Here is a 26612-nt window from a genome sequence, read left to right on the forward strand (position 1 = left end):
CATATGTGCATACTCCTAAACAATAGCAAATTCACGTAAAAATTGCAAAGTGATAGCCGCCACAAGCTGCACACATCGTTTTTAACTAAAATCTACCCAATAACCCACGTCCATACCCAATCCCTTAAAAATCTCAACAAAGTGAATACGTTTACACCCCTAGTGATTACGTAACATATTGCGCATGCTTAATTAATACAAAATTGCATAGCTAAGTGAGCACGCGTGCACATTAATTGCAAGTTAATGACATCTGATGATTCACGATTCATGGATATGCGACAAGGCTCAAGTGGGCCTTCTTTTTTTTTATTTTTTTTTAAAAAAAATGGTACGTGGGCTCTATTTACTGTTCAGAAAATGACAAAATTTCTCTCCTGTATTTTATTCTATGTGTCTTTGCTGGCTCCCTATTTTATTGCACTTAACTGGCTCAGGGAGGAACACCCATTCAATGCAATAGGAAAATACTAAAAACAAACCCACTTTCTAAACCCAAAGCCACTTTCAGACTCGTTCCTGCGAGGCTACAAGACCCTTATTGAGTCCACTTCTGCCTCATTTTCATGATCACTTCTGCCTCATTTTCATGATCAGATCTGTTCAACCAAAAACCAAAACCTGCCATTGAGATCACCTTGCTTGTTGATTTGATGGTGTCTTTTATATATGAAACACATGTGATGTTCTTTCCACGATTGGACCAAGACCGTGAGGATTGCCCCTAGATGTTCTACAAGTTTAACGGTCTGGATCTCTCATAGATTCTCATCTTTGTAGGTGTTGGGACAGGGTAGAACTCACCCTTTAAAGCTAGCTGTTAAGGCGAGGGTGCCCGAGTCCTTATAAGCCCATCCACATGGATTCAATTTTCTGATATGGCATCTTTGCTTTTGAATGTAACCCCGAACCGTAAGACCCACAAATTAACTTCACTCTTGGCAGTATAAGTGACTTTCTTGCTAGTTGGTTCTCTAATTTTGCCCGTTGAATGTAGGCAATTTTTTAAAATAACCGAGTTGGATTAGTCATCGATCGACGCGATTTGAGCAAAATTGGCCATGTTTTCAGTTGAATTTGGAAAGCCGTTAAACTACTTACCCGAAACCAAATCAGCCACAAATGGGTGTATCCATTACAAGTCAACAATACGGGCACTGCATTTTCTGAACGGTAGATAGGGCCCACGTCGGATTAAAAGAAAGAAAGCCCATCTCATGCACTGTCCCATATCCATCACCCGTCACTCATCATGTTGTTATCACTTACCTATGCAATTACAACTCTAAAAACGGACACAGGCATGTTTGGCAACCATGTATATTTTTCATTAATATAGTTTATAAGATGATGAAAGAGAGGGGGTAAGGAGGGTGGGAGAACGAGGACTAGAGAGGGCATGAGTGAGTAGGGTGTAGGGGTGTAAACGAGCTGAGCCAAGCCGAGCTTGGCCAGGCTCGGCTCGGCTCGTTAAGCTCACAAGTGAGGCTCGGCTCGGGCTCGGGCTCGAACCAGGCTCAGCTCCGTCAGGCTCGGCCAGGCTCGCGAGCCTTACCGAGCTTGGGTTATATTATGTTCACACCCCACGTCTTCCCTGGACAGCCCTACTAGTGTAATTTGACTACTTTTTTTACACTATGGGGGGTGGTCCTAGTAACAAATGGGGTTCCAAAAATGAAGTGACATATTTTGGCCCCCCTTTCACTCCATGGACAACCCTTTTAATGTATATATTTAAATATATTAAATTCTTAACGAGCTTTAACGAGCCGAGCCGAGCTGAGCCGAGCTCGCGCGAGCCTCCGAGCCCGAGCCAAAATTGACACCCTTAGTAGGGTGTGAGAATTGGTAAGGTTTCCACACAAAAGCAAAGATCACTTATCGAAAAAGTGAATCTATGGATGTGGAAGACGCTTATCACTACTTGGGAAGGGCTAGCCGCAATAATAAATAAAAAAAATTAACAAACCCATCAAAAACAACACGGGATTTATATTGTTAGCTACATTTTAATCAAAGATAGGTTACCATATTAGAATTATATCACAAGTCTAAAACTAAAACTGCATACACTATAACAGCCGCAATAATAATTAAAAATTTAATCCAAATGCAAAATTATGTGATTTTGACACGTCATATATAGAATTCAAGACATACTTATACACCACGCTTACGGCTTGCTAAAGATTGGCTTAAGAAAACTAATGCTGGATGTCGAAGGCTTGATGTCGGAAATGTTACGCGCCCTAATAGCGACCTAAAGAATTAAGTAATTTCTTGAGCACAGTATTGCCATTACAAAAGTTAAATTTTTAATATTATAAATAAGGGATTTGCTAGGGTCCATGCAAAAGGCTTTTCACGACTGGTCTATCGGACATCAGGTCAGCCACATCGTGAATGGAGACAAAAGCTGTTGTCTCCATTCACGATGTGGCTGGTCTATCGGACATCAGACCAGCCACGAAATCCCTTTTGCGATGGACGCTAGCAATTCCTAATAAAATAAAATAAAATAAAAAGTTTAAACAAGAACGATAGGAGAGAAAGCATAAGAGAGGCTATACGACTTACCCGCACTTATCTAATCAATAAAAAAATTTCACTAAAATCCAAAAACCGCTTCAAATAAAAACCGCGAAGCTGAAGACAGATTACATACCCGGACAAAACTCTCCCGCCGGAAATTATGAACGGCGACCAGAATCGGCCATCAAATGCCATCGGATTTCACCTCCTCCCGTCGGAACTCATCCAAGAGATCCTCTTCCGTCTATCCCTGCCAGAAATTCTCCGTCTAAAATCCGTCTCAAAAACCCTAGCTTCCGTCATCTCTAACGATTTCCGTTATCTTTACAACCTTCGATCCATCTCCGAAAGCTGGCTCTTCCTCTACAAGAAGCGATCACCTCGTGATTCAATTCTCCACGGCTTCAACGATCGATCCGGCCGTTGGTTTCAAATTCCGATTGCCGGAATCTTGTACGAAATCGTTCCTCCGGGAGAAGATCTCTACTTCCTGACGTCATCCGGCGATTTTTTTCTCTTCTCGTCGAACAATCGCCGGGAACTGATCGTGGTCAATCTGACGAGGAGAGTAGCCCGGAAAATCCCGGCGAGTCCATTGGGGCCACGTGGCACTTCATCGTGGCGGAGATCCGGTTTAAAACTAGTCTCCGGTCCGCCCGGTTCAGACACTTTCCGCTTTTATTTCGCCGAGTTACACGAAAACCGGCCGGTTTTGTTCGCGTACTTTTCAGAAACGGACACGTGGCGATCTATGGAGGCGAGAGAGTGGGAAGGAAATTTGCAGCGTGGCGCTGATAAGGATATGGTTTTCCTTAGCGTGGTCCATCGGAGGAGAGAGAGTGTCATAATTTTCTACCGGCCGGGAAATGACACTCCGACCATTTTCCGGCCGAGATTCGACGGAGGCGTGGAGGAGGGTTTGGCGATCGGTCTTTGTACGGGTGATATGATCGATCGCTTACACGTGTACGGTGATGGGAACATGGTGGTGGTTAGATCGGAGGGTGTGGATGAGAGGGTTTTTACTCGGATAGAAATATGGGGGTTGAGTTTAGATGGGAATGGGTGGGACTTTATCTCGAAGGTTCCCAATAAATTGATGGAGAGGATTAAGAAGGCTTATGGTGTGATGATGGGTTGTTTAGAGGAGAGAGATGGGATAATTAGAATTGTTTTGCTGTCTAATTATAAGGGTCTGTGGGACCTCATTTGGCTCTCTTATGACATGATGAGGAGGGATTGGACGTGGGTCCCATTGCCGGAATGTGGGACAAAGGGGGCTAATATGGCCGGAATTGCCGTCTCATCTGCTCTCAGACTCTGATCTTCGAGGTCCTGATGTGATGTTTAGGGGGCTCTTGTAAATGGATTTGTCTGTTAATAAAACCATTTAAGAACCCTAGTCTTTCTATATGGAATGACATGATCAGACCTTTATTTAGAAGAAATCAGGATGCAACTCAGGTCGAGCTTTGGGAATTCGGGTTGAGCTTCTACCTTGAAATCGGAACAGGTAAGGGTTGATCCAATTCAATTTTTTAGCAAAAGCTCAACCTGACCGAACCAATGGGGCACCCTCTACCCATTTTTTTGGCAAGGGAGCCTGTGAGTCTAGCATTCCTCATTAAGGAAATATGATGAGAAAATATGAATTAATTTTGGACATCTATTTCCAACGAACAAAATTATATATAGTTTGTATGAAAAATCTACTATACAGTGAGATGAGGTACGGACTAAGTTCACTCTTTAGGTGAATTTGAGCCTCTATGGAAAAAAAAACTCTGGTGCAGCAAATCTCAGCCTAATCAGTACCGACCTTTTCATAATCTACACAATTGGAGAGATTTGAACCATATAAGTGGAACACTTCTAATTGCCCAACAATGAAAGAAAAAAAGAAGAAAAAGAAAGTAAAGAGCACCGTATTTTTCGCGTCTGAGGTGAACTCCTTTTATAGTCAAAATGTCTGTGTTAAAGCGTCCTTCCAAGGTGTCTCTTATATTTGAAAAAAAAAAATCGACCATTAGAATGAGGCATTTTGAAAATTGAAACACATGATAAAAATAAATAGAGCGGCCAAGTGCACGAGGCTCCCGCCATTGCGGGATCTGGGGGGCTAGATGTACACATGATAGATATGTGTTTCAATTGAAACAGACATGATTGGTATGTTAAATTACGAAACGGTTAGAGATCCAACAATTGAGCCATCCTACGGTTGGATCAGTAGAAAAATAAAGAACTGAAGGAATTTTAATGGCCAGATTTCGTAATGTGGGACAAAACTATCAGAGGGAAAGGAGAAAAAATACACTTTAAAAGTGGGAGGCAAAATCATAAATAAGTTAAACTTTAAAAAAATTAATTTATATTCATATTTCTGTATAAAACATTAACAATTCATTGTTACCTTAAAGAAGAGGGAATTGAAAGCAGCAATTAGCCAAATTCTTTGTCATTCTTGATGAATATGTGCAAAAAGTGTGAGTGCATGGAACTAGCTCGCACGTAGTTCGCCAACGCGCTGAGGTATGTGGCATATTGAAACATTTTGACCATGGTTCCTAAAAGAGGGGGTGTTTCCGAGACAAGCCTAATTTTAGGTTGCGAGCAGCTAGGACTCTAATGATGTATATAAAGTATACCACAAGAAATCAGTTCCTGTAATCCAAATTGGATCGATAATCTATCAAATGAACAATCCTATCTTGTAAATAAAATAAAAATAATTTAGACTAATTACCCAGTTGAGATTCGGATCAAAACCCATCGTCCTTATGACAAATTGCCTCCACTCCGACGAGTCGAAGATGTGTATGGTGATGACTTGTCCAGTGGACTAGCTAGCGAGCATGCCTTGTGTGCCTCGACTACTTGAAAGAATCTAGTAGGGATGCAACTCAGGTTGGGTTGGGTCGGGTTGAGGCCAACCCTAACCCAACCCGAGGTAGCATTCCCTCAGCCCTAACCCAACCCAACCCGAGCCTCGGGTTGAGGATGGTCAACCCTAACCCAACCCGTTTTCTAATCGGGTTCGGGTTGAGTCGGGTTGGGTTGGGTTTGGGTTCATCTGGGTCCAAACATAAAAATACAATAAAAAATAATAATTCTAAGAAAATCATTGCAAAATTAGAGGACGGAGGTCAGGTTCGGGTCGGGTCGGGTCGGGTTGGATTACCAATGCCTCGACCCTAACATAACCCAAAATTAAATCGGGTTGGCTTTTCCCAACCCTAGAAAATGCCAACCCAATCCGAGTCAAAATCGGGTTGAACCCGTTGGGTTCGGGTTGAGCCCGACCCAAGTTGCACCCCTAGAATCTAGAGAACAGAATGAGAGAAATGCAGAGGAAAAAACTGTGTAAATACTCTCGCTTTTGATTTCGAAAAGAGAATTTTCTTGGATGAAAAAAATTCACAACCATGTACTAATGAATTCGCTGAAAAGTTCATTTAGAAATGACTGTTTACTTAAACGTGTATGTTCAATAAAATGATTGTTCGTTAAAGCGAACACAAACAAAAATTGATAGAGATTCAAACATTATCATTTGTGATCACAAATATCAGTTTTTCGATCACATATGCATGTGCAATTGCGATCACTTCTAATAAAAGATGAATAAAATAAGAGGAATGATAGATGCAAGGGCCCTCTTCATTCAAGGGCCAGAGAAGGGCCCTTGAATAACTCCGTGTCATTTTTATAATCGGTTGAGAAACTGAATTCGGTTTCACTTAATGGCGTGGATCTATTCAAGAGCCCTTCTTTAGCCCTTGCATAAAGAGGGCCCCTGCATCTATCATTCCTCATAAAATAAACTATGTCAAATAAAAATAAATAAACAAAATTAGTGTGGTCAAGGAGAAACACAACCGTGACTCGACTCGATGCACATTATGAAAGTTTTCCTCTCAAGTCTCTTTAGTTTTCATTACATCCCAACCCTTAGAGAAATTTATTCTCCATAAAAACTCATATGTGACTAAAGATTATTTAGTCTCTTTAGTTTTCATTATTCATATGTGACTAAAGATTTTCACTAAGGATAAAGCTAAGAATAAGAGCACTTTGTTACAAAAAATGATTTAATAAGACAAAATAAATATCATTTTGAAATACATATTTTAGAACATATTAAGGGCATGTTTGGCACCCAAGAGAAATTACCCCATAGAATATTAGTCCGCACAATTGGAAGAGATGGGCTGCGGAGGGGCAGGGAGAGACTTGAGAGGGCATGAGAGGCGAGAGCATGAGAAATCCCTAAAAAATGGCGAATGATGATTAACTACGTGGCCCTTGTTTGGCAACCATATTTTTTTTTTCATTATAAATTTAATCACTAAAGTGATGAAGAAGGAGCAGGGCAGGTGGGAAAAGGAGAGGTTTGAGAGGGCAAGAATGAGTAGAGGATGAAAAAAGCCTGAAAAACAATGAAACAAAAAAGTTCACTGAAAATATTGAATATAAAAAAAAGGGCGGCCCAGTGCACGAGGCTCCCGCCATTCCGGGGTCTGGGGAGGGCTAGACGTACGCAGCCTTACCTTGCTTTGCAAAGAGGCTGTTTCCGTGACTCGATCCCGTGACCAGCAGGTCATAATGGAGCAACCTTACCTTTGCACCAAGGCTAGCCTCTTAAAAGTTGACTAAAAATATGATTGATTTTTTCCTTGTTTTTTAGCCATTTCTCAATCTCTACTCATTTGTGCCCTCTCAAATGTCTGCTCGATTCGAGAGGGCACGAATGAGTAGAGAGTGACAAAGACCTGAAAAACAAGGGAAAAAAAAAAAATTCTCTCAAAATATGATTGATTTTTACCTTGTTTTTTAGCAACTTCTAAATCTCTACTTATTTGTGCCCTCTCAAATGTCTCCTCCCACACGTATTACCCCTCTCTCACCACTTGAGAAACTAAATTTATCATGAAAACAAAATCACGATTGCCGCACATTGCCTTAAAATTAGGTTTTTTCCCTGTTTTTAGGAGCTTTTCATGCTCCCCTTATACCCACCCTCTCAAGTCTCCCTTTCCCGCCCATCTCTTACAACTGGCCCCACAATATCAATGGATGGGCTGCATTGATTTCCGGTCTGGCCATGCTTGGAATTGGGAGAGAGGCTCTCCATATCTTCAAACAAATGCAATCTATTGGCGGAAAATCCATCAAACCCAATTCCATTACATTTCTAAATGTTCTTCCTGTATGTGTTTCCGCTTGATTGGTCTTCTTGGGCATCACTGATTGTTAAAACTTTGAAGAAGCAACTTAATTTATAGAGCTTAAAGTTGGAAGTTGATGTCTGTATCTGGGGTGCTCTACTGGCCGGATGCCACCGGAATCCATGGAAGTTGGGTTAATTTGCTACTAGGAAGATACTAGAATTGGAGCCTATGCACCATGGCACATATATATGTTCTTACGTCGAACATTTATGCCGAGGCCAAGCGAACAAAGGACTTAGAGGAGCTTAAGAAAGAAGATGCAAGATGACATCTTAAAGAAAGTTACCCGAGTTGGATAAAAGTTAATGGAATCCGGTATGGATTTACAGCTGGGGACATTTTCCACTGATGATCATGGAGACTAAATGTATGAATTTACAGCTGGGGACATTTTTCACTGATGACCATGGAGACTATAAACGAATGCATTGTTGACTCTTACGTTAAGCTATCATTGGTATGACATAGTCGGATCTCAAGCACTCGGATCTCAAGCGTGCTAGAAAGAAACACTTTTAGGATAGTATAGCATCTATGTTTGTATCAAATGTAGGCTTTTTATCAGTTTGGGACTCACCGGTGAGTCGACTCAATTGGCCGCGCATGGGTGTCCAGACCCCAAATTTATTGAAGAAATTGTCCAATTCAATCATCATTACCTTTGCTGATTATATATCAAAGTCGTACATTTCATTAACGTATCTGAGTTCTCCTCAAAAATTAGAAGACTGATTTCATTACTACTCACATAATACCCTAGTTGGGAGTGTAGCACTAGTATAACTAAGGTTGGGTCATCAAAACCATAAGCATACAATTCAAAAAATTAAAGACAAGCAGAGATCGACGATAAATACCTCTATCCATGGATTTTGATCCTTTGGAAAAGATGATTTCTTGATCCTAGGATGATTCCGATCCTCTGCGAAACGAAGAACATTATGAGGCGGTCTTCTACTCTCTCCACGCTTCATTATGTGTATTCTAATTGGGAGTAATAACAACCTTGTAGGTGAGAGCAAGGACCAATCTCATATCTATAATAACTAACAGAAAGCCTAGAGTCTACCCATTATGGAATCGTGTTCTTCAAGTAAGCCCATCTATCTTATTGGGCTTACATTGGGCCCAGACATATTGTTAACCTATTACCATACCCCTTCCAACATGAACACAAGCAGCTAAGATGTTCCCGGCTCAAAACCTTATTGATCACTAACCGTCTACGTAAAGATCTGGATTACTCTTTATTATAATAAAACAATAATTCTTTACAATTCAGTTTTACAGAAGCCAAAACATGTGCTATGCAAGTCCATTAAAAGTTTTACGGTACTAACCAATCACCGACAAAATGCAAGACATCTACCAGAACAAATTCCCTTTGGTAAGAAGTCCCCAAATCAAATCCATGTATTTTACGTGTAATATAGTTTCTAGTCTGCTTGAACCATGAACAATACTAATATGAATGGGGCTATGATGGGCCTTATGGTTAAAAATAAATGGCTAAAAAGGCCTGAAAACAACACTTCTAGTTATATCGTATTGATATTGATACGATCTGTAAGTGTGGATGTCATAAATCTTAAGGAAGGGAAGGTAATCTGGCCAACATTCCAACTAAACCTAGATATTTAGTTCCAACCTCTTGTTAGAAAGTTCCTCTGAAGTGCTTTTCTAGCCTTTGGCCTTAAAAGGAAAATGAGTTAGAAATTAAGTATTAGATTCTGTTTCCCTTTTCCTAGTTTCCATTTATAGGCAGGCAAAGAATTCTTGGGTGGATTCTTTGTCTACTCAAATATCATTCCCATGTGGGTTTTTTCTTTTTAATTTTTAAAATCAGTGGGCTTCTCTCTCTTATGTGAGCTTGAAGATCACAAGCTCCTTGTTAGCTTGAAAAGAAAATTGTATTTTACCCTTGATTCTTTGCTTAAGCTCTGTCTCTTTCAACATAAGATGGGCGTGAAAAAAAATTTACACCAATTTTAAGTGAAAATAGGCGTAAATTTTGTTTCATGCCTATTTTACATCGAGGTGTTTATGTGCAAAGATCGAACTTCAAAAAATCCAAGCTTTTAGGAATGCAATTGAAGAGGAAGAGAAAAGTAGAATGGCAGGCCTATTGGGATTGGGATGCACTTTATAAGAATTCCATACCACTTATTTGGGTCGCTGCTTAGGATTTGGTCGTCCCAAAAAGAAACCCTGGGATCTGATAGTGGAAAGGTTGGAGAGAATATTATCAACGTGGAAGAGAAATCTCGTCTCTCGTGGAGTCAGAGTCACTCCGATTAAAGTTGTCCTAGCCAACATCCCTACATTTCATCTTTAGCTTGGTGTTTAGTTTTAAAAAGAAACGGAGCCTTAGGCCATGTTTGGAAACCTTGAAAAAATCTTCCATGTAATATTTGTGCTGCGACTTGTGTGAGATAGGCAAGAGAGGGAAGAGAGTGAGGGGGGAGCATGAGAAGCTCCAAAAAGAAAGGAAAACTTCACTATTTTTAAGGGATTGTTGAAGCTCTCTCCACTCCCACTAACTCATGTGTTATGCTCTCCCTCCTCCGCCCGCCTCGTACACTTGAGCACCTAATTATTCAATAGATTAATTTTTCACGGTTGCCAAACGTGGCCTTAGTGAATGAAATTTGCTCTGATTTTCCCTTCATCTTGAAAGGTTCTCCAAATATCAGTACGTTCACTTTGAACCCTTTTCCTATTTTTCTCTCATGACATTGTTGTCTGTGATCTTAGATTGGCTTGGTCTATCAATTTCAATAAACAAATATACGGGAAAAGGGCTAATTTTCTTATCAAAGTGGCATTAGAGCCTAGCTTGTGCTATTGAAGTTAGATATTGATTATGTTTAAATGAAATTACGATGTTGGAGTGCCTCTAGGACCAAGACATAAAATTCAATCATATTGAAAACCCTTAATCATTTGCAGGCCAACTGTTTGGAGCATTTGATGGAGGTTTAGTTGCGCAAGTCTGTTTATTAACAGCCCATTTGGAGGCCTCTGATGGAATGGTTGGGATTGTCTGATTGGCGTAATCAGCCTCTAATGCAATGGTTTTGACCATTGGTGAAGCATCTAGATTATGCTAAGATCATGTGAAGCTTTTCATGTTGGAAGAATGCTTCTGTAGGGTGCGACCTCATTGTAATACAATTAGGTGCGCTTACTACCACCTAGTGGACCCTACCTTTATCTGAATCATTCACCTGATGGTCCTTGCTGTAGATCTCCTATGTCCCAAAAATCACAGCAATCATGCAATCCTAACATCCAATAATATGTAATGCTGTTCATTAAAAGTGAACTGTCTGTGCCAACAACAAAAAATACACATTATTTGACATTGCAATAAGATGATTGACTTGATTTTTTTTAGGACAAAGGGGATCCAAAGCAATGTCTATTAGTTAACTGTTGAGATCAGTCAGAGGTGGGACCCATTATGTTAGGCGATCCTCCATTGGCCTAATCTTCTTAGACAGAGGTTTGGGACGCCCATGAGCTGGTCAATTTTAGGGCCCGTTTGGATGCCGAGAAGATTTTGATTTGGAATTCTCACATCTGCAGCCATTTTTGCATTGACATTTGGATCCCGATCAAATCCTCGAATTTCCAATTCAGCGACTGACTGTGAAAAAAGTCAGATTTCCAAATAAGATGTGGAAATAAGAAATTGGAAATCCACTGATCTGGGAGTTTCCTTAACCCTCTTGGCTCCTCAACCTCTCCCCTGCTACAGGAATTACCCTCTTCCTTCTCTGTCTCCCTCAATATGATCTGCCAGATCTATTCATTTTGTACTGAAAACTCAATTCCAAATCCAAATACAAAATCTGAGGTATCCAAACGGGCCTTAGGGAAATAATAAATTCACACCCTTTAATGTTAGAAAAGCGTTAAAGTCGACCAGATACCCTCCTTTACAGGTGTGCAAATTTATCATCCCCCTAAGTTTTATTAGAAACTGCAGTGGGCCATACCAATTGTAGTGCCTTCATCGGGACGATAAGTGTGGCTCCCACTCACTTCAGGTGGCCCCTTCGGCTCTCACCAACGGTAGCAATAGCATAGAAGTTTCCTAAACCACTAGAACAGAGAGAAATTGCCTAGTTTGTGTGCCCACATAATCATATGAAGATCTCATTATCAACGTCGTGGGTCCACATCTCATTAGATTGCTGATATTCATTTGGTGTCGTTTGTTTTGGATTTTGAGATTGATTTTGATTCCAAAACCAATTCTTGGTAACGTTTCGGCCATGTTTGTTTTGGATTTTGATCAATTGTGAATCCAAAACTGATTTGGTTCTTAAAATCCAAAACAATGCTTGTCTGTTTTGGTTTTGAAGAATCAATTGTGAGTCCAAAAGTGATTATTCTATCAAAATTAAACGTAAATTTGAGTCCAACAATCATTTTTGGACTCACACGTTCGGTTCTTAAAATCCAAAACAAGCAGGGCCTATAATCAATTTTGGACTCAAACATTGATTATACGTACCAACAATCTGTGTATTTTTGTTGACTAATAGAATCAATTCGAATCCAAACTCGATCCTGCAACTGAGGAGCAAATTCCCAATTTTGCCTAGAATTGGCTATGGATTGAAAATTGATTCTCAAAATCCAAAACAAACAGGGCCTTACTTGGGATGGTATGTATTGTTGTTGATTTTTTCTTATTGAAAAAACCAACTTGTAATTCAAAATTACAAATTGTGGGACATTTTGTCATTTTTTGGTTTGTCCTTTGTGACCTATTTTATAGTTTGTCCTTTGTGGCTCTCTTTGCCTTTTGAGCATTTTAACTCAAATTTTGGGCATATATATATATATATATATATATATATATATATATATATATATATAAAGGAAACTGTTAGTGAGCTTAAGCTCACCAAACTTATGGTGAGCTAGCTTGCCCAATCACATGGGGGCCTACTTTGTTAGGATGATCCAAAGCATTCATTTGAAAGTCCCTTACATAGATGGGGGGTGTACCAAAAATCAGCTCCATAGGATCATCCTAACCCCTCCATTTGTGGAGGACAAAAATGGACAGACACAAATCTGCCCCATTTTTGCCCTCCACAAATGGAGAGGTTAGGATGATCCTATGGAGCTGATTTTTGGTACACCCCATATCTATGATAAGGCCTTGCAAATGAATGGTTTGGATCACTCCCCAAAATGTGGGACCCATGTGATTGGGCAAGCTAGCTCACCAACATTTTCCTCATATGTATATATATCCACTTTTATATGTCTTGTGAATGAGAAGAGGAAAAGGGAGACCCTCGCGCTTGAGCCGGTGGGTTAGACCATACCACACACGCGCTGCCCGGCCCGGCCACGCGCATTGCCCAAAGCCTTTTCTTTTTTTATTATTTATTTTTCTCTTTTTCTTTTAACGGTTCAAGAGTTTATTTATTTTGTTTTCATTCTTTTTACTGTTTGAGATTCCTTAATCGTGGTTTAGTGGCCATTTGGAAAAAGTCTCTCACGCACTAAAAGAGTGCGACGTTTCACCCTAACGTATCGATTGCTTTTCTATAAAATCGGTTCTAGAGAAAACAGAAAGATATCCTTAACGGATTCTTCTTCTGCTCCTTCTCTCTGATTTTCAGATCCTTTTCCCCTAGCTTTCTAATCAAAGCTTTTGGCACATATAAGTGAGTTCTTAGGCATCCAGACTGCGTGAGTACACACCCCTGGAGCAAGAGTTGTTGTATCCTTGAGGCATGTGCCAAGACGCCCATCTGTACCATTGATTCGTCATAGTGGGGGCGAGATTTGCCTTAAGGACAGCGAAGATCCTTCGTGCCTCAACTCGATAAGTGGTCTAACTGTATCTCTGTTTGATTACAATTGATTCTTGCAGAATAGTTATTGTTGATTTCTGCCTTCTCAAGTTAAGGTGTTAATTCGTTATAAGGTATTCTCGAATCCTAAAATACAGATTTGCACATAATTTTTCTAACATGTATTCTATCCTCACTGTAAAATGATAGAATTGTCACGTATAAATAATTTTATACGCAAGCAACAACTAGATTATAACCCTCCAAGGCTCCAACTATAAAACGATTCGTTCCAATCCCATGAGAGCATGAGAGAGAGAGAGAGAGAGAGAGAGAGAGAGAGAGAGAGAGAGAGAGAGAGAGAGAGAGAGAGAGAGAGAGAGAGAGAGAGAAAGAGAGAGAGAGAGAGAGAATTTTTGGAATTTTGAAAACAAATGGGGGGAGTTTTGGGACCAAAGCCTAAGGGGCATAAAACCTAGGCATGGTGTGTACAAGTAACGTGAGTGTCAGCTGAAACAACGGGAGGGACACATACACCTAAGTGTCTGTCCGTCCAACAACATATTCTAGGGCATGCTGGTCCCAAGATATTGTTCAAACAAACACATTTAATAAATTTGACTGCTAGTAGTTACACCACATCTTTGTTCGAATGACATGTTGGGATTCGAGTTAACATTTCTCTCTATAATTCCTAATCTTACTCTCACACTTAACTCACTAAGTGAAAAACATTAGCCACGCCATTTTGGTCCCCCAAGCCCAATCACTTGAGAGGACCACCTCAATCTGCTCCTCTTTGGACCACTGTTTGAAAACACTCCAAGTCAATTATAAACTCTAGGGGTTTTAAATTTGGACCGAAATCCAAAATTTTGGGTTTCGGTCGAGACAAAAACCGAAATCACAAATACCCGAAACAGGACTTTATTTCGACCAAAATTTTGAAATTTCAGCCAAAATTTCGGTTTCGGTGAAGTCGGAAACTGGTACCGAAACCAAAATTTAAAACCATGAACTCGACTGCATAGATCGACTCCTTTTCACCTGGGCCAAACTCTCGTACGGATAAGTCTTTCTCCCAAAACTTATCAAAAACTCCTTAAAATCGCCTGATTAATTAAAAGTATGAGTCATCTATCATTGACTCGCCTTATTAGAATCATATTAAAAGATATTACTGTTATTTTCATTCCATATTGTAGATGTCGCCTATGTATTATTTAACAAACCTTCAATCACTTCTTTTAAATATTACTACAAAAATTTCCATTCATTGTTAAACATTAGAAAGTACTGCACTAGTAAATCATGATCCCATTCCCATATCATGATATATATTTGAAGATGGAAAGAAAGTTCCTTTCATGTGTTGAGCTTTTTTTAGATGTATGGACATCTATCTTCTACTTACTAATATGACACAAGGGAGTGTGTGAGGATCACATGGAATTTGGATCAAGAGGATCCTATATCATGAAAATTAGGGATACCCTTAAAGATCAATATCACTACTTCACCAGAGTTATTAAATGAATTATTGGGCTCCTTTTTCATAATAAAATATAGAAAGAGCTCCCCAATAATCTTAGAGAGAGAAAGAGAGAGCATTTGAAAATAAACCATGAATATAAAAAAACAATAAATAACTCCCCTTCTTGAGCTTGGGGTTTGGAGCTTGGAGTTTGGACTATGTAACTTGGTCTCCAAAGATCTCTCCTTCCATTGCAATTAGTTTAAAAACAACAACCCCATCTCTTCATTCATTTGTTTATATCAAACCCATTTTTCCCATTAAATAAATCCGCCCAACTTGATATTAATTTTTATAGAAAAATGCAATCCTCTTGTCATTTCAATGGCGACCAATAAATAATTATTTAATAGCTTTATTTTTTCACAATGACTTGTGATGTATGTCCATTGTCTATACACCTGTTGTTGACACATGCATCGAGCTCGAATATTCCTCGCTACTATTTTTGAAATGCCAATAAAATACACCCCATGACTCGTAACCCTAACTACTATTCTATTTAGAATTAAATCATTCCAATTTTTTTGTAAAAGATACACATATATATACATATATATGAGGAAAAGGATGGTACGCTCGAGCGTACCAAGCTTATGGTACGCTCGAGTGCCCAATCACATGGGTCCCACATTTTTGTGGTGATCCAAAGCATTCATTTGCAAGGCCTATCATAGATATGGTGTGTACCAAAAATCAGCTCCATTGAATCATCCTAACCCCTCCAAAAGTGGAAGGCAAAAATGGGCAGATTTGTGGACAAACAGTGTCTATCTGTTTTGACCTCCACAAATGGATGGGTTAGGATGATCCTATGGAGCTGATTTTTTGTACACATCACATCTATGTAAGGGCCTTTCAAATGAATGCTTTAGATCATCCTAACAAAGTGGGCCAACATGTGATTGGGCACTCGAGCGTACCATAAGCTCGGCACACTCGCGCGTACAATCCTTTTCATATATATATATATATATATATATATATATATATATATATATATATATATATATATATATATCTGTGTGTGTGTGTGAGAGAGAGAGAGAGAGAGAGAGAGAGAGAGAGAGAGAGAGAGAGAAAAGTGTAGCTACACGTGCGGGTAGCTAACTTAGCTACTCCGTCAACTTAAAATACAGTGGGCCCACATTGTTTCGGTGATCCAAACCATTCATTTGATAGGCCTTCACATATATAAGGTGTGCCCAAAAATCAGCTCCATTGGATCATCACAACACTTTAAACTATATATATATATATATATATATATATATATAGAGTTAAGTGAAGCTACACATACGTGTAGCTAAATTAGCTACACCGACGGCTTAAAATACAGTGGGCCCACATTATTTGGAGGATCCAAACCATTCATTTGGTAGGACCTCACATTGATAGGGTGTGCCCAAAAAATCAGCTCCATTGGATGATCTCAACCCTTCAAACTGTGGAGGCAAAAATGGACAGATTTGTGAAGGTTTTTACACGTCCATTTTTGCTTCCACAAATCGTAGGGTTGTGATGATCCTATGGAGCTGATTTTTTGGGCACACCCTATCTATGTGAGGGCCCATCAAATGAATGGTTTGCATCACCCAAACAATGTGGGGTCCACTGTATTTTAAGCCGTCGGTGTAGATAAGTTAGCTACACGTATGTGTAGCTACACTTTTCTCATATATATATATATATATATAGAGAGAGAGAGAGAGAGAGAGAGAGAGAGTTAAGTGTGAGAGAGTTAAGTGAAGCTACACATAGCGACACCGACTGCTTAAAATACAGTGGGCCAACATTGTTTGGGTGATCCAAACCATTCATTTGATAGGCCCTCACTGTGGAACCAGATCCGGGACGGGGGCGCGGGGACGGGCCCCCGCGCGAGTCTCTCTAGATCGTCCACGTGAAGGAGAGCCCCACCAAGGAACTCTCGAAAGAGTGCCCCTCACAGCATGAGCGGCGATGTAAAGTGAGATACCTCTCGATTCGGGGACTAGCCCAGATTCGAGGCGTACCTTAAACAAAGAAGAGTCGCCATCCAAGGAAGTGGGCCCTGGATCCCATGCTGTGCTCTGTTGCAACGGATAACCAGAGATATAAAATAGGGTTCGTGCCTGATGACGAATGGGGAAGGGATTAGGCGCCCCCAATTCGCCCAAGTGCTAGCACCTGGTCTCTTATGCCATTTATTATTAATTTTGAAGAGTTTTGGGCGAAAATCATGCGAAATGAGAACGAATATCTCCGAGATAACGTCTAGCTAATCATGCATGTCTCGGAGATGAATAAAAAGCACACACAAAAGAAATGAAAGATATGTCGCCTAAGAATAGCTAGGTTATGAGTGCCATGCCTAATTGGTGTCTAAGTTCTGGTGGACAAGCACATGCATGTTACAGCTAAAGGTATAGGATCTGTACATAAAAATAAGAAAACACAGCAAAACACACAACACAACACGACTCGACACACGACCCGACACGACAAACCCTAGACTCTAATGCAATACTTGACTCGGACCAGGATGGCCATCCATCCTAGCTGCACTACGTATCCCGGCCTCGGGAAGAATCAGAGCCAACGTAGTTCGGTGTCCTATGCTAAACTACAATGCCTAAACCTCTAGGACCGCTATCCTAGACTCGATCAACTAGACTCGACTAGTTTTTAAAGCTTTTTGTGCGATTGCTTAAATTCAAGTGGATTGTGATTTTTACGACTCTCTATATGTACTAACTAATGCAAGTTGATTAGCCTTAAGCTAATGCAGGTGGGCCCTACATCCTATGTGTATCTAGGCTGTGCATTCTAAGGAAAACCATGGGTTGACTATATGCTTCCTAGTCTAGCCATCGGTTCGACTAAATGTCTAACCGATCGACTTGAGGCCTCCTAACTCTAGGGACACTCACACGACAGGACACACCATATCAATACAAATCAGGACCGACTCCTAACTCTAAAACACCCTAAATATCTAGGACAGACTCCTAACTCTAGGGGAAGATCTTTTTGAAAAGGTTTTGAAGAAGTTTTGTATTTTTGGAAATTTTGAAATGCTTATTTTTAAAGGTTTGGCTGGACCTGGGATGTGGACCCCAAGCTGCACTACGTACCCTGTTGAAAGGGATCAAGCCAACGTAGTTCGGACTGAATTCCTAACTACTCTGCACATGACTCAAGATTTTTTGAAATTTTGATTTTTAAAATGTTTTTGGATTTTGAATTGTTTTTGAGATGTTTTTGAATTTTCAAGTGTTTTTTGGAATGTTTTTGTTGTTTTCAAGTATTTTTGAAATGTTTTTGTTGTTTTTTTGACACCAGAGAATAAAATCCTATCATCATAAGGGTAGGGAGACTTCTGGAATCCCGCAAAGGTTGGACATCATCCTATACTTTGCGGGGGAACGAACAGGAAAATAACTCGGCAAGGGTTGGACAGCATCCTATACCTTGCCGGAGCGGGTAAAGATCACGACTTGATGAGATGATGGACAGAATCCTAACCCCTATGATGATAGGAAAAATTCCTGGACTGACTGAAGGACTGACTCTCAAACTGGAAATTCTAAAAAATATATGCTAATGAGACAAGGCATGTCTCTTAAAGAGATGGAGGACAAATAAGGGTGTTAACACCATTTGCAAGAGGGTTGCACATACCAAAATGAAATGGGTTGCCATTATTAAAGTGAAGAGGGCTGTACAAACCAAAATGAAAGGGGTTGCCATTATTAAAGTGAAGAGGACTGACAATATCAAGATGAGGGGGCTGACATATATATATAAAAAGAAAAATGAGGTGGCTGCCAATACAGAGTCGGTATGCTTGTGTGGGGCCCGCTGGCATTGGGTCCCGCTACTAGGGCCCGCTGTTGTGGGTCCCGCTGTGGGACCCGCGGATGTGGGACCCGCTGAGACCCGCCGCTGTGGGACCCGCTGATGTGGGACCCGCTGTGGGACCTACTGATGTGGGACCCACTGATGTGGGACCCGCTGTGGGACCCACTGGGACCTACTGATGTGGGACCCACTGATGTGGGACCCGCTATGGGACCTACTGATGTGGGACCCGCTGTGGGACCCACTGGGACCCGCTGTTGTGGGACCCGTTGTGGGACCCACTGTGGGACCCGTTGTGGGACCCGCTGGGACCCGCTGTGGGACCCGTTATGGGACCCACTGATGTGGGACCCGCTGTGGGACCCGCTGATGTGGGACCCGTGGATGTGGGACCCGCTGTGGGACCCGCTGATGTGGGACCCGCTGATGTGGGACCCGCTGTGGGACCCACTGATATGGGACCCACTGATATGGGACCCGCTGTAGGACCTACTGATGTGGGACCCGCTGTGCGAAGAATGAATAATTATAAAATAAAATAAAAAAAAAATGAACTTACGCCAGCTATGGGAGGAACAAGAGATCCAGGAAGGTGTTGACAGAGTCGTGCTTGTGTGGGGCCCGCTGATGTGGGACCCTCTGATGTAGGACCCGCTGATGTGGGATCCGCTGGAGGTGGGGCCCGCTGGAGGTGGGGTGGAGGAGATGTGGATGCCGGTGGAGCTCCAGTGGTTGGTTGGGAGGATGCCGGTGGAGCTCCAGTGGTTGGTTGGGTTGGATGTGAAACAACATGGGAGATGGTATATTTTAGTGGCTTGCTTAGGCCGCGAGATACCTCAGAAACCTCACCCCTATATATATATATATATATATATATATATATATATATATATATATATATATAGAGAGAGAGAGAGAGAGAGAGCAAAGTGTTTCTAGTCGGTCGGCTAGAGAACCTTCTCTAGTCCGCCGACCAAAAACGCAGTAGGCCCATGTTGTTTGGATGATCCAAAGCATTCATTTGATGGACCCTGACATATATACATATATATACATATATATATACATATATATATATACATATATATATATATATATATATATATGTATATGAGAAAAGAGAAGGTACTCCCTGGAGTAGATAACTTATCTACTCCCTACTTTAAAATAACAGTTGGGGCCACATTGTTTGGGTGATCCAAAGCATTCATTTGATGCACCCTCACATAGATAGGATGTGCCCAAAAAATCAGCTCGATAGGATCATCCTAACCCTATGAACTGTGGGGGCAAAAAATGAACAGATTTGTGCAGGTTTATACACGTCCATTTTTGCCTCCACAGTTCATAGGGCTAGGATGATCTTATAAAGCTGATTTTTTGGGCACACCCTATCTATGTGACTCAAGATTTTTTGAAATTTTGATTTTTAAAATATTTTTGGATTTTGAATTGTTTTTGAGATGTTTTTGAATTTTCAAGTGTTTTTTGGAATGTTTTTGTTGTTTTCAAGTATTTTTGAAATGTTTTTGTTGTTTTTTTGACACCAGAGAATAAAATCCTATCATCATAAGGGTAGGGAGACTTCTGGAATCCCGCAAAGGTTGGACATCATCCTATACTTTGCGGGGGAACGAACAGGAAAATAACTCGGCAAGGGTTGGACAGCATCCTATACCTTGCCGGAGCGGGTAAAGATCACGACTTGATGAGATGATGGACAGAATCCTAACCCCTATGATGATAGGAAAAATTCCTGGACTGACTGAAGGACTGACTCTCAAACTGGAAATTCTAAAAAATATATGCTAATGAGACAAGGCATGTCTCTTAAAGAGATGGAGGACAAATAAGGGTGTTAACACCATTTGCAAGAGGGTTGCACATACCAAAATGAAATGGGTTGCCATTATTAAAGTGAAGAGGGCTGTACAAACCAAAATGAAAGGGGTTGCCATTATTAAAGTGAAGAGGACTGACAATATCAAGATGAGGGGGCTGACATATATATATAAAAAGAAAAATGAGGTGGCTGCCAATACAGAGTCGGTATGCTTGTGTGGGGCCCGCTGGCATTGGGTCCCGCTACTAGGGCCCGCTGTTGTGGGTCCCGCTGTGGGACCCGCGGATGTGGGACCCGCTGAGACCCGCCGCTGTGGGACCCGCTGATGTGGGACCCGCTGTGGGACCTACTGATGTGGGACCCACTGATGTGGGACCCGCTGTGGGACCCACTGGGACCTACTGATGTGGGACCCACTGATGTGGGACCCGCTATGGGACCTACTGATGTGGGACCCGCTGTGGGACCCACTGGGACCCGCTGTTGTGGGACCCGTTGTGGGACCCACTGTGGGACCCGTTGTGGGACCCGCTGGGACCCGCTGGGACCCGCTGTGGGACCCGTTATGGGACCCACTGATGTGGGACCCGCTGTGGGACCCGCTGATGTGGGACCCGTGGATGTGGGACCCGCTGTGGGACCCGCTGATGTGGGACCCGCTGTGGGACCCACTGATATGGGACCCACTGATATGGGACCCGCTGTAGGACCTACTGATGTGGGACCCGCTGTGCGAAGAATGAATAATTATAAAATAAAATAAAAAAAAAATGAACTTACGCCAGCTATGGGAGGAACAAGAGATCCAGGAAGGTGTTGACAGAGTCGTGCTTGTGTGGGGCCCGCTGATGTGGGACCCTCTGATGTAGGACCCGCTGATGTGGGATCCGCTGGAGGTGGGGCCCGCTGGAGGTGGGGCCCGCTGGAGGTGGGGTGGAGGAGATGTGGATGCCGGTGGAGCTCCAGTGGTTGGTTGGGAGGATGCCGGAGAAGGTGGTGGTGATCGGTGGATGGCCGGTCGGAGATGGGTTTGGCCTCGCCGGATTCCGGCTGGATTGCCGGAGGAGAAGACTCTCTCTCTCTCTCTCCCTCTCTCTCTCTACAGATCTCTCCTCTCTCTCTCTCTCTCTCCCCTCTGCAGATCTCCCTCTCTCTCCCTCTCCCCTCTGGTTTTTCCTTCTTTTTTTTTTCTCTCTGGTTCCTCCTCTTTTTCTTTTTTTTTTCTCTCTGGTTCTTTTTTTTTTTTCTGGTTTTTTTTTTTTCTTCTCCAGTTCCCTCCCCTGGATTTTTCTCTCCTCTGGTCTTTTCTCTCTGCGAGAGAGAAGAAGACTGGGGAGGCTCTCATGACTCATCATGAGAGAGGATGATGGGTTTTTTTTTTTGTCCCCCTCTTGTCCCCCCCCATTTCCCATTTTTTTGCAAAATAATAAATAAAAAAAAATAAAAAATAATTTTCAAATGGCATTGGATGCCATGCGAAAACCAAAACCACTCATTACGCCCACTTTAAAAACGAAGAAAATGATGACAGTCCTTATTCTCTCTTTGACCACATAAGCGGGTCCCACAACAGCGGGCCCCACACAAGCGGGCCCCACGCAAGCGGGTCCCACATCAGCGGGCCCCACAAAAGCGGGCCCCACAAAAGCGGGTCCCACACAGGCGGGTCCCACACAAACGGGTCCCACACAAGCGGGCCCCACATTCTCTTTTGCTCGGATTAATTTCATTCATTTTCCGTCTGACCTCGGGATTTTATTCGAATATGCGGGTTTAGGGCCTTGTCAAAATGGGGTGTCTACACTCACATTAATAGGGTGTGCCCAAAAAATCAGGTCCATTGGATGATCCCTCCACAGTTTGAAGGGTTGGGACCATCCAATGGAGCTGATTTTTTGGGCACACCCTATTAATGTGAGGGCCCATCAAATGAATGGTTTGCATCACCCAAACAATGTGGGGCCCACTGTATTTTAAGCCGTCGGTGTAGCTAAGTTAGCTACACGTATGTGTAGCTACATTTTTTCATATATATATACACGTACTAACCATTTTTCTAAGAATTTTTTTTTGGAAAACATTTTCCCCTAGAAAGTAGGATTTCATGACATGGTTACACCTCATGCATCACACCATCGGCCCAGTTTACAAAACATGTTTTTATAAGGTCAACCACTCCTTTCACCCCTGCCTACCGTGGTTGAGCTCCACCATTTTACATTTCATGTTTTGATATGGTAGGGCCCACTGCCACTACTCAAACGTATGCATAAGGTGGGACCCCACAATTTTACAATCCATGAATATGCCCACTATATCTACCAAGTCCATGCAAAGCATGGTTGAGGCCCACCATGAGTAGGCCCACTATCTCTACCCAGGTCCATGCATAGCATGAGAGGGGCCCACCATTTTACACCATGTTTTGACAGTGTGGGTCTCGCTAGGGGTGGCCAGAATCGAACCGGAACCGAACTGTTTAAAAATACTTTGGGTCCGGTTTGGTTCCACTGATGAAGAACCGAACTTATTCGGTTCGGTTCCAGGTCTAATGTTCTTGGTTCGGTTCTGGAACCGAAGAACCGAACTTTTGAATATATATATATATAATATTTTTTATATTTCTATTATACATATACTTATTAATATAAATTACTTATAATATTAATAAGTAATAGTTAATACTATTCTTATAATAAGAAAGTAACTTATATTATAACTTTAATTAAAAGTTTTTATAAATTATAATTAGTAATTAGCCATTAGAACCGGAGAACTGGACCGGACCGAACCGATTATGTTCGGTCCGGTTCGGTTCGGTCCTACTATGTACTACTGTTCGGTTCGGTTCTAACGGTTCATGGAACCGGGAACAGAGAACCGAAAAAAAAAGTAACCAAGGACCGAGAACCGAACCGGTTGGCCATCCCTAGGTCTCGCAATCTTCACACAAGCCCATGCATAGTGTGCGCCTCATTATTTTACACCTGATGCTTTGATGGAATATGCAGGCATTGTTTTACATCCATGCATAAAATGGGCCAAGAATGCTAGTATTTGTATGAGAGAGAGAGAGAGAGCAACAAGACTATCACATCTTGATGAAAGAAATCGATCATTATTTAGTGCACAGATGCACATTTTCTTTGTGATGGTAGCGTTGATCTCATGTGCCATCATCAAGGTTTTAAATTTCGATTCCAGCTATATTAATCTCGGTCCTCACCAAAACCGAAATTTCAGTAAAAGAAATCGAAATCCCAGATTTAGATCTATTGTCAAAATCAGATCTCATTTGCAATTGAGGGGTTCAGAAATCATAGGCTTGGAGACTTCTTAAAGGATGTTTTTTTTTTACCATTCTTGATCAATATTCATGGATCTGATCGCTACACGTGGCTGCAGGTCCATATCGTACATGATTGTTTACGAAAAATTTTCTCCTCTTAAAAGTTTTTTTTCCAGGTATACTTCAAGTTTTTTTCTCCACGGGTTCGTGTCACGGAAACAGCAATTCTGCAAAGCAGGGGTAAGGCTGTTATTAGGGATTTGCTAGGGACCATCACAGAAGGCACTTTGCGGACTGGCTGTTGCATGAGAGTGCAGCCACCTCAGACAAATTGAATGAATAAGAACAAAATCAAATGAAAAGTGAGGCTATGTGACAGCTCTCTCATGCAACGGGTCCACAAAATGCCTTCTGCGATGGTCCTAGCAAATCCCAAGGTATTAAAACATTCAGCTATAATTTTTGTAACTTAATTGTAATTTTTAATTGACTATACTCACTAACATCTACCACAACAATTGAAAATGATAAAGAAATAAACAAAAAATCCATGATAAATTGTCATTCTCATAGCGATTTCTTGTCATTTGAAGGTATTCAAACTCGTTAAATGGTCATTATCAAGATGCACCCAAAACCCATGTTTAAAATTAATATTATCATAATATTGTAACATTTTTCTCTCTTAAAGACGCTGATAAATTCATCCAAGAAAAGCAATGAAATCGAGTTTCATGAAATTAGAGAGTACCCATGACAAAGAATCGGGGGTGATAGGATGAAAAGTTCTAAAAAATTAAAAAAAGACACATATTTTGACATTTTCAAGACATTTTTAAAGGACCACCCATTTGCTTATTACATGTAAAAAAACACAAAACCAGTTGGGCGTTTGGTTTTGTTAGCTGTGTAAGAAAAACTAAAAATATAAATAAATTTACATCCAATTGATTTAGACCTCACACTAGGTGTTACTATCATGCGCTCATTTCTGTGTGAGAAATATTGCTTATATCACATGGCGAGATTTTCCACCACAAACACAAAAAAAGTAGAGAATAATTCCTTTGAAGTTACTCTAGATCACATTAATTGAATATTTCTCATGATATATCGTGATATTTTAATGGTATAGAAAAATACTATGAAACTAGGCAGGCCCACCGTAACATGGTGATTAGAGCAATTGCTTTGCTGGGCCACCTTAAGACAGTGGTCATCATGTTATTGGAAAAAAAAAAAAAAAAAAACTATTTCTCCACTTCGCATTTGTTTTCTCCATTATTTTTAACCATTTTCCTTTTTGCTTTATTTTCTTTTCAATTATGTTCTTGTTGTTGAGAGGTTTATAGACGATGAGTTGCTACCGCATCGTAGGAATGATAAAAATGATTTTTTTTTTCTTTAAGCAGTGAAGAAAGGATAATGTTTTTATTTATTTTGTAAATTTAATTATTTAGATGTGATAAGCCATGGCTTGACACTTTAGAGCAGCCGTCTCAATCGAATTAAATGAATGAGACAAAATCTGAGCATATGTGGCTGCTTTCTCATGCAACATCCGGCGTGCGAAATGCCTTGGGGTGAGTTACCTAGTTTGGTCGATGACATGCCATATTGTAAAGGGATTTGTGCAGATTGGTTCATAAAATGGTTTGTGAAATATAATTAAAACTAGAAAATCACAAACCAACGTTGAAGGTAACTTGTCCAATGCTCAATTTCGCTTTCATCTTTATTTGTTATCACTCCAACATTTTTTAATTTTTCGACTCTTAACACGTGTCCCAATTTCCCACCTCATGTAGATATTAATTTTGAAGAATTTGAATTTTTTTTAGTAGAACTAACTATTGATTTAGAACAAAAGAAAGTTGCAAATGAGAAAGCGTCAGCCACAAATGAAGTTGATGCGCCTCAACCCTGACCTGAACCAAGAAGAATGCTTGAGTTGGGCACAAGCTCATTGCAATACAATATGGCGCCCCATATTTGATTGATCCTAACTCTCCATTTAATAAACCTAGCTTCAATTGGATCAATAACATAAAATATGTAACTTTTGTTGCAGAAAATGGATGATAGCGGCCACTCTCTAACCCCACTGTGTGAATATTATCCGCCTCTGAGTCTTCAACCCTCCCTGGTTTTGGTTTTGTTTTCCAACAGCACTGTCCGTGCCCGACCCACTCCACGAGGCTCACCCTCTTGGAGATACTAAAGACACGTCTACACATGTAGAAGGAGAGATAACATATACTTTCTCTCCCTTTTCCTTTCCGATGTGGAATCTTACAATAACAAACTACATATAAACAACCATTAGCATTCTGTTGTGTGATTAGATTCCAACGCTAGGCTTTTCAAGTGGACAGTTGGGGCCAGTATTGTATAATGGCGGTGCCACATTGCATTAGAATACAAAGAGGTGGCACCCTAGTGAAGCATTCCAGACGAATGGATAAACGAACATAAGTTGCTACCAAGGTGGCCCTTGTATCAAGGCTCCAAGTTTACT

At 41.0% G+C, this 26612-nt stretch overlaps 1 protein-coding gene across 1 annotated transcript; it reads left to right on the top strand.

Annotated features, from left to right (window-relative positions):
- The first annotated feature begins 2692 nt into the window (after nt 1-2692).
- Nucleotides 2693-3856, top strand: LOC143858953 (uncharacterized). The gene has a single exon (XM_077369652.1). It carries the CDS (start codon nt 2693-2695, stop codon nt 3854-3856), a length of 1164 nt encoding a protein of 387 aa, XP_077225767.1.
- The last annotated feature ends 22756 nt before the right edge of the window (nt 3857-26612 follow it).

This window comes from Tasmannia lanceolata, unplaced genomic scaffold, assembly GCF_043159265.1.
Source record: "Tasmannia lanceolata isolate RefF3 unplaced genomic scaffold, GAP_Taslan_0.1 ptg000003l, whole genome shotgun sequence".
Lineage (NCBI taxonomy): Eukaryota > Viridiplantae > Streptophyta > Magnoliopsida > Canellales > Winteraceae > Tasmannia > Tasmannia lanceolata.